The sequence below is a fragment of the Carya illinoinensis genome, chromosome 16 (genome assembly GCF_018687715.1).
Source record: "Carya illinoinensis cultivar Pawnee chromosome 16, C.illinoinensisPawnee_v1, whole genome shotgun sequence".
Classification (NCBI taxonomy): Eukaryota; Viridiplantae; Streptophyta; class Magnoliopsida; order Fagales; family Juglandaceae; genus Carya; species Carya illinoinensis.
The window spans coordinates 6,030,690-6,040,483 of NC_056767.1; the positions used below are offsets into that span (position 1 = coordinate 6,030,690).

Sequence of the window (9,794 nt, forward strand, 5' to 3'; positions counted from 1 at the left end):
GTTAATTCCCATCTTAGCGAAGGCATCCCATTATAAGATGTCGGATGAGCTCTTGTTGTCAATCAAGATCTATCTGGTAGTGTAGTTAGCAACTAACAGAGTGACTACTAAGGCATCATTGTGGGGGCATAAGACACCCTCGCAATCTTCATCTTCAAAGGAAATAACATAAGAGGTACCCAGTCTGGGGTACTTGAAGGGCTTATCCACTACGTACACTTCATGATATCTGGCTTGACGAGTGTGAGCCTTTCTACTAGATGTTGTTACTCCTCCACCAGCAAACCCTCCCGCTATGGTGCAGATGTCCCCCAATGGGGCTTGATCATGATCACGTGGTTGGCAGGGAATGTCTTGCCTGCGCTCCCTATCCTGCCATTGTCTTTTTTGGCTTATGCCCTTCTTCCCTCCATGGCTTCACATGTTTTGCCAACATTTGTTCAAGCTCCCCACTACCCACCAATTTGGCTACTCTCTTCTTCATGGTTGAACAGTCTTCTGTCTAGTGAGTATCAAATTGGTGGTATTTTCAATAACGTTGGCACCTTGTGGGTGGGCGTGTATCTTCCCTTGCAGTCCCCAACTTTTATTGTAAATTCAAGTTGTTGTGAACAAGGCGAGGCCCTTGGTCTTGCTGGGTGGAGTGTCTCTCAAGCCCCTCGCCCTGGTGACCAAACCCATCTTTCTTGTCTCTATTTGAATTTTTGGATTCAGATTTCACTTCCTGCTTCTTTGGCTTAAACAGAGCTTGCAACGTGTCTTCCACATTAATGTTATCATCAGCCCCGTCCATAAACTCCCTTAAAGTTGAAGGGTTTTTCTAGCCAGCTCGGTCATGAATGGGCTCCAAGCCATATACCTCCTAGTAAGGCGGTGAATGTGATCTTTTCATCTTGATCGTCAGTGGTCAGCTTCTCCTTGTAGAATTGGCTTAGGTAGGCTTTCAAGCTCTCTCCTTCTCTTTGCTTGATGGTGAGAAAGTAGGCTATAGGTCGATGGAGTCTTCTACTCGCCATCAATTGTCTTAAGAATTGTTTGGCCAAATCTTCAAAGTTGTTGATGTACCCTGGCATTTATAGTGTTGAGGCTAATTTGCCTCCGCTTGCATTAGATTGCTGTCATCCCTAGCTTCTATTCTACCCATCATTTATGATTCCTCCAAATAGATACACAAATTCATATCCATACCCTTGGGGAAGCAAGGTAAAAGCCATTAATTTCATTTTTTTTTTATATATATTTGCATTTGTGTACTAGTCATTTGATACATATATATAATTGCAACATCGTTAATGCAAACTGTTGGACCAACCGTACCCTACTCTTCGTCGAGTAATTGTGTGTGTTAAAAAGTATTGAAGAGACCACACAACGCGTAAGTGATCCGTCATGCAAATGTGTTGAAGAGACCACACAATGAGTAAGTGATTTGTCCACCATGCCTAATACTACAGAATGTGAGAATGTTCGGGGTGCATCACATGCAAAGGATAAAAGAAATAGCATCCGACGTACAAGAAGAGGCCAAGGGGGCTAATGATGATGATGGTTATGGTGATGATAAGGAACAAGTTCAAGAACCAAGATCTTATATGAGTTTTACCAATAAGAAAGAGTTTTTGGCTTATTACAAACGTTGTGCAAAGCAAATGGGATTTGGTGTAATGAAACAATGGAGGAAGCAAGCGGCAACAAGTATAAACCTAGCCATAGTAACATCTTGAGGCCATGCCCAACAATTAAAACAATTGTCAGGCAAAGGAAAATGTTCATTTGGTGACTAGGTTATGGGTTTTGACCACTATTGAGATTACTCACAATCATATCGTTAAAACTCACAAAAGTCAAGATTTTTTTTTTTATGTAACAAATATTTAGATGAATAGTCGAGGGATGGTTGAGTTCAGTGACAGAGCAAGTGTTCAAATGAACAAAAGTTTCAATGCCCTAGTATGATAATCTTTAATTTCCAGAGAAAAATTGTAGAAATTTTATTGACAAAACTAGACATTTAAGACTTGTTAATGATGTGCCAAACATAGTGACTATTTTGATAGAATGGGATAGATAAATGATGGTTTTGTGTTTGTTATGGATCTTAATGAAGAGTTTAGGGTCATAAATGTGTTTTGGGATGATGCATGCAGTCGAGCGTCTTATGAGTACTTTGGAGATGTTATCACCTTCGATATAACATATCTAACAAATAGGTATTGTATGCCTTTTGCTCCCTTTTTGGGTGTGAACCATCATGGACAATCTATACTGCTAGGCACTTGTTTGATTTCAAGCCAAGACACAAATACATTTGTTTGAATGTTCCAAATATAGTTGAAGTGCATAAGTGGTCAAGCTCCTAAAGTGATAATAACAGATCAAGATCGGGCAATGAAAAGGGCAATCGTCATTGTATTTCCAAATACTCACCATGGATACTATCTTTGGCACATCATGTGAAAACTACCAAAAAAATTAGGACCCCATCCCCATTCAATAAAGGCTTGAAGACTTATATTGAAAGTTGTCTATATTCACATACCTGTGGGAAATTTGAGGATAAATGCGAGGAACTACTTGATACATACAATTTTGTATATAATGCATGGATTCAAGGGTCGTACAATGAGAAGGATTTTGGAGTACTAGTTGGCTTGAAAAATATATTTTGGGCTTGAATGACAAGTACTACACAACGGTTTGAAAGTGTGAATGTTTTTTTTTTCTTTTTTTTGACAAGTTTGTAATTCTAGAATAACATTAAAGGCATTTGTGGATCAACTTGTCAATGCACTAAGCAAGTAGGTGGAGGTCGGGGTGACAGCTAATTTCAATTCATTCATTTGTTCGATAGCATGCAAATCTCAAGAAACATGGTCATCAATGTTTATCTAATCTAAGACTTTAAAACTGAGAATTACACCTTCAATTTGGTGTGTAGTGTGTGGGGATAATGAGTATTAAAACTCTTTAAACACACACATATTGATGTATAAATATGTGTATTTAAATAGAAGGATAAAAATAACAAATAAAATATTTATGTATAATGTGGAGATAATAAGTAGCATGTATAGTGATAGACTTACTACTCATTTATAATTTATATGTATTTTAAATATAATAATATTTTTTATTAGATTAAAATCCATCAAATCAAAAGTAAAAGTTAAAATAAAATTTAAAATAATATTATTTTATTTAATAATTAGAAAAAGTTGTTATGCAATAATCATTCAATCCCATGTAGCATTTATGGTACAAGCCATTGATCCCTCTAGGATTTTTCAATAAAAAGAGAAACCTCCGAGAAAGATATGGAACAGTTCAGCTCAGCCAATGGGCATGTGCCTCTAAGCACGTGACGTGAGAATTTATTTGACACATCTTATTAAGCCTAATTGTTTTGATTCAGAATATTTTATATGTTTCTTTAACTCGTTTGTTTAGAATTTGAAGTGTCTTTTGATGAGTGTGATTTTTACTCTTTTACTTATTAAAACTGTTAATTTCCTTTATTTCTTTTGATTTTGATTTTTGATTTATTTTTCTTTATCTACTTTTATTTCTTTTGATTTGATTTGATTTTTTTATTTACTTCATGTGTTTGAAAGCAAAGGATGGAAGCACGCGGATTCATTTTGTTTCGGCCAGCTTCTTCAAAGTAATTCACTCATGCAAGTGGACGCAGAATGTGAAAAAAAAAAAAAAAAAAAAAAAAAAAACAAATGAATTTGGACCATGCCAAATGAAGGAAGTAGGTGTCTTGAGTTTAACAATGAGTGAAAGATGTGGGACGCGGTTGGAAACATGAGTGGAAACGTAATTGAGTGGAAATATGAGTGGAAACGTATGGGACCCGGTTGGCCAGAAACATGAGTTGAAAGAGTTTATTCCTTTTCTTTGGTGGGACACGGAGCAAGGAGCAAGGAGCAATTGTTTACTTTTTTTTCTTCTTCTTTCACACTTCTTTGAATGAAAACATAGCAAGGAGCAACGTGCACCTTTCGGGTTCTCAAAAGAAAAAGAAAGCAACAGCAGCTCTTTCTTGACTTCCAATTGCTGCACGTGAAGCTGTCAAAAAGCGGGAGCAACAAATGGCCACTTGGAACACAAGTGGGGAAACACACAGCTATGGGCGCAACAAGCAGAATAAAGAACTAAAGATTCCTTCCATAATTGGTGAAGTTATGGGATAAAATCCCATCTCTCATCTTTTTGGACTGCAGATAATGGGTTCCTCCCATATGCAAAACACTCTGGCCACATGGAACACAAGTGGGGAAACACACAACTATGGGCGCAACAAGCAGAATAAAGAACTAAAGATTCCTTCCATTATTAGTGAAGTTATGGGATAAAATCCCATCTCTCAGCTTTTTGGACTGCAGATAATGGGTTCCTCCCATATGCAAAACACTCTGGAAGCTGGACAGCATATTTACAGCATATCTAACAAACTGAACAATGTCAACCAAAGGTTGTAATCAGTCTGGTCCAATTCAATTCTGGGAGCCACGAATCGAAAATTTTAGTCCATCCTTTTTGTCAAACCGAATTGTTAGTAATCAAACCGGCCAACCAAATCATTAGCAATCAATCCAGCCAATCCATTCAGTCTAATTCAGTCCAATTTGATCCATGATTATTTTTTTCATTCTATAAATATAATTAAAGAAATTAAGTAATCTTTTTAACATTTTATATATAGTTAATAAATATTAAATAATTTCATTATAAATGGATCCCTTGACCATATAAATTATAATTACATAAATTATAAAATTATATAATTTCAGTCGGTCTTTGTCGAATCCGGTCAAGAAAAACCATATTCCAAGACCAACCAACGAGACTATCGACCCGATCAGTTTTCTGGTCGGATCCGATCCCCTTACAGCCCGAATCACCCGTAACATGTATAGTTGCGTCCCTTTCATTGCTTTCGTCCACGTCCACCCCAAATACGAATTAAAATACAGGGCAAAGAAGTAAAGGGCAAAAGCCATTCTCCATTCTGCATGCGTCCCTTGTTATCTTTCCTACGCCGCCTCTCCTTTGGATTTTTCATTCCATTAAGTTCATGGGCACTCTGATCTTGTTCATCCTCTTCTCGGCATTGTTTGCTCTGGCAACATCCACAAATCCCACTTTGAGCGAAGGTTTGTCTCTCTCCAGCGAGAACCAGGAAGATGTTTTGACTTCGCCGAATGGAGTGTTCTCCGCTGGCTTTTACCAAGTCGGTGAGAATGCTAAATGCTTTGCCATATGGTTCGCCTCCCGACCCTCTAGGATTCAGGACCGCACCGTTGTCTGGATGGCCAATCGAGACCAACCGGTTAACGGAAGGAAATCGAAGCTCTCCCTGCTCAGAACCGGTAATCTTATCTTAACCGACGCCGGTAAGTTCACCGTCTGGGAGACAAACACTATTTCTATCTCGTCTTTAGAGTTAGTTCTTAACGATGCTGGTAATCTTGTTCTACAAACTTTGGGAGGTGAAAGTTTGTGGGAAAGCTTCGACTTTCCCACAGATACCTTGCTTCCCCAGCAATTACTAACTAGAAAGACACATCTTGTCTCCTCGAGAAGCCAGACCAACTATTCCTCTGGCTTCTACAAGCTCCTTTTCGATAATGATAACGTCCTCTGCCTTCTTTACGATGGGGCTAAGGTTTCCGGTATTTACTGGCCTAAACCATGGGTTTTGCCCTCGCAAGACGGAAGGTTCGCGTACAACAGCAGTAGAATCGCAGTGCTTGATTCCTTTGGGAACTTTAGTTCTTCCGATAACTTTACATTTTTGTCAGCCGACTATGGGCAATTGCTCAATAGAAGATTGACACTTGATTACGATGGTAATCTTCGGTTGTACAGTTGGGACGAGGAGGACGAGATGTGGGCTGTTTCATGGCAGGCCTTTCAGGCACCTTGTATTATTCATGGTGTTTGTGGGGCTAACGGTGTGTGCAACTATGTTCCTGGTATTGGCAGAAAGTGCTCGTGTCTTCCAGGATATAAGATGATAAATCATACCGATTGGTCTCAAGGGTGTGAACCCGAATTGGATCTCTCTTACGGGAAAAACGATGGTTTTTTGCCGCTATCCCATCTTGATTTCTATGGTAATGATTATAATAACAACCCTGATCGTTATACACTCGATGGATGCATGAAGTTATGCTTGGAATCGGCCAAGTGCAAAGCATTCCAATACACCTTTGATACGAATCATGGTTTTTCAAAATGTTACCCCAAGATTAAATTGATGAATGGCCATCGTTCCCCCCAATTTAAAGGAAGCTTCTATCTGAGAGTGCCGAAAAAAGATCTCCCAAATCTCCTCTCGAATGCCAATCTTGCAGAAGAAATCGGTTTAAATTGTTCAAGTGAAGCTCCCCTGCAACTGCAAAGAAAATACATAAAAAACCGGGAAAACGAGACCATAAAATTCATGCTGTGGTTCGTATGTGGATTAGGAGGACTAGAAATTCTGGGTATCGTTTTGGTGTGGTGTCTCTTCCTTAGAACCCCCAAAAGTCCAAGTGCAGACAAGCAAGGCTATCTTCTTGCTATCACTAGATTCAGAAAATTTACATATTCGGAGCTCAAGACGGCCACAAATGGTTTTACTGAGGAGATTGGAAGAGGTGCAGGAGGGATTGTGTACAAAGGGGTGTTGGCAGACAATCGAGTTGCAGCAATCAAGCAACTCTATGAAGCCAACCAAGGAGAAGAAGTATTTCTAGCAGAAGTGAACATCATTGGTAGGCTTAACCACATGAACTTGATAGAAATGTGGGGTTACTGTGCCGAGGGAAAGCAGCGGCTTTTGGTAACGGAGTACATGGAGCATGGTTCACTGGCAAACAACCTCTCTTCCAATACACTTGACTGGAAGAAACGGTTTGAAATTGCTTTGGGCACTGCAAAAGGCCTGTCTTATTTGCATGAAGAGTGCTTGGAGTGGGTTTTACACTGCGATATAAAACCTGAAAACATATTCCTAGACTCTGATTATCAACCAAAGGTTGCAGATTTTGGCCTGTCCAAACTACAAAGCAGAGGAGAATCCAACAATCCAAGTTTCTCAAGGATGAGAGGAACCCGCGGATACATGGCTCCGGAGTGGCTATTTAATCTATCCATCACCTCTAAAGTAGATGTTTATAGCTACGGGATTGTTGTGTTGGAGATGGTGACTGGAAAAGAGGCAGCAAAGGGTGTCCATGACATAGAGAGTGGAGAGCAGCCACAGCACAAAAGGCTTGTTTCATGGGTGAGGGAAAAGAAGAACAGGGCGGCTTTAACTGAGTCCTGGCATGAAGGGATCATAGACCCAAGGTTGAAAGGCGAATATGACATACGAAAGATGGAAACTCTGATTGCGGTTGCTCTGCAATGTGCAAAGGAAGAAAAAGATGCAAGACCTAGCATGAGAGAAGTCGTTGAGATGCTTTTGGCCCAAGAAAATGATCATTAGGATGGTAATATGTGACACGACTCGTGCACTCAATACAAATAAAACACGGAATTAGTGTGTTTGAGTTTGATATAAATGGGTTAAGATCAAAATGGGTTAAACCATTAAGACATGATTAATAAACGAGTCAATCTGTCTTGCCCGAAATCATCCCAAAATAATCAGTTTAAATATTATTTCAAAATTACAACTTTGTTATTTTTGGATTGTAATATTAGTATTTATCAAAATGCTTATGTTGTTATGTTGGACTATATGAGTGGTTTTATTATTAGTTAAAAGATGAAAAATATTGATATTTTTTGTTAGTTGGTAGTGTTATTGTTTCTTTGAGACATTGTAGCTACTAATAAATTACACAGGTTAGTTCAATCCATTTACATCAAACAGGTTAAAATGAGTCACGTCATGTCGTTCTTGACTCATTTATAATTAATTATTAAAAGAGTCAAAACAGGTGATATGATATTACCGGTTATTTAAATAGGTACTATTAGTATTTGAAAATAGTACTTATTTAACTTAGCTGGTCGTACTCAGGTTGATCCATTTAATTGAATGTTTATGATTTGACACAATATGAATGCAATTCGTAAACATGAATTACCACTCCTAAATTCACCAATGATGGCAGGTATGTCATATACATGAATAAAGACTCAATTGATCCGCTACCCACTATCCAAAACAAAGAAACAGAAAATCAAACCCAGAAAAAAGATTGATATTCATGGTTAGAGTTTATTTATCAAATTAATAACGTTCCATACTTGTCTTTTATAAAATAAATTAGCTCTTTGAACTCCAACGTTCTCAAGCACCAACAATCAACGGTTTTATTGTTTTTTCTTCTCTCTAAAGAAAGATATATGGGAAGACAACTACCATACTAGACAACCTATATCCATGGAGCAAGTAGCTTGGATATTTCTATTAAGAAAAACCTAAATTATAGCCAAAAAACCTACTTTTCTCCTTTTGTTAAGAGTTGTTCTACTATGAATCCACTTTTTTAAATGAACAACAAAATGTCCCAGCTCCTGCTTGAGACATACCAGAGTAGCAGAGTAAAAGAACTTGACCTCTGCTTTCTGCTGAGGCCAAATCTGTCGCCCTGAACTTCTCAGATCAAATTATATCCCCTTGTCGCCCCATATTCCCCATATAAAATCATTTCCCCTTTCCACCAGAGACACCCAGACCATATCTCCCCATTCTGCCCGAGATCTCTCCTTTGTATCCATTCTAGCTAGCCCAAACCACCTAAGAAGAACCATTTGGCAAGGTATTCTTTCTGTCAACACAAGCACACACACAGAGAGAGAAAGTAGGATGCCTTTTTTTGTTCTGTATGTATATTATTTTTTTAATGTTCTGTGTGTATATAAATTTGGTTCATTAAGACATTTATTTTTTCTTTTCATTCTAGTGCTAATATTGTTGTTCTTTGAGATTTATTTGTTGTTCAAGGATATTGCTTATTTGTTGCTGTTGATTTGCGGTTCACTTCAAGATTTATTAATTTGTTGTTTTGTATGCATATAAATTTGGTTTGTTTTGATTTTTTTTCTTTTCATTCTAGTTGTTGATAGCGTTGTTCTTTGAAATATATTTGTTATTCAAGTTCAAGGATATTGATGATTTCTTTGTGCTTATGTGTGCTTCACTCCAAGATTTATTTGTTGTTTTCTGTGCATATAAATTTGGTTCATTTTGATTCTTATTTATTTGCGTTTTAGTTGCTTATATTGTTGTTCTTTTAGATTTAATTGTTATTCAAGAATATTGTTGATTTGTGGTTCACCTCAAGATTTATTTGTTGTTTTGTGTGCATATAAATTTGGTTCATTTCAGTTTCTTTTCTTTTCATTCTAGTTGTTAATATTGTTATTCTTTGAGATTTATTTGTTTTTTAAGATTTATTCTTTTAGTTTTCACTAAGTTCAAATAGGCAACTCGTGAAGATAAAAACAAATATTCTCTATATATCTTTGAACTTTACTACCAGTTTTATATCCCAATTAGTGTTTGCTCCATTATGAGTGTAAACTTTATAGTTGTCGGTGGGAAGACAAGTTCGATGGGGAAAGAGGAAGATGGAAGGCTACTCAAGCCTTGTACGTCAATGTCTAGATGGAAGGCCGGTATGATAGTTGTTCCCTTAAACCACGTTAATTTTTTTGTCATTGCATGTTTGTCTTTTTAGCAATTCCATCTTTATATTATTTTTCATTTCATTTTTCTATTGTTTATTTGTCTATTATTGAGATATTATGGACTTGTACCTCTATTATATCCATCATTTATAATTCCT

General features: G+C 37.5%; 1 protein-coding gene across 1 annotated transcript; it reads left to right on the forward strand.

The window, feature by feature from the left end:
* Positions 1–4,935: 4,935 nt before the first annotated feature.
* On the forward strand, positions 4,936–7,770 carry LOC122299903 (putative receptor protein kinase ZmPK1). Its single transcript, XM_043110387.1, has one exon. It carries the CDS (start codon positions 5,081–5,083, stop codon positions 7,478–7,480), a length of 2,400 nt encoding a protein of 799 aa, XP_042966321.1. The 5' UTR covers positions 4,936–5,080; the 3' UTR covers positions 7,481–7,770.
* The last annotated feature ends 2,024 nt before the right edge of the window (positions 7,771–9,794 follow it).

What these genes read in the sequence shown, in the direction of transcription:
- LOC122299903 (XM_043110387.1), top strand. Translation starts at nt 5,081, where the DNA reads ATGGGCACTCTGATCTTGTTCATCCTCTTCTCGGCATTGTTTGCTCTG.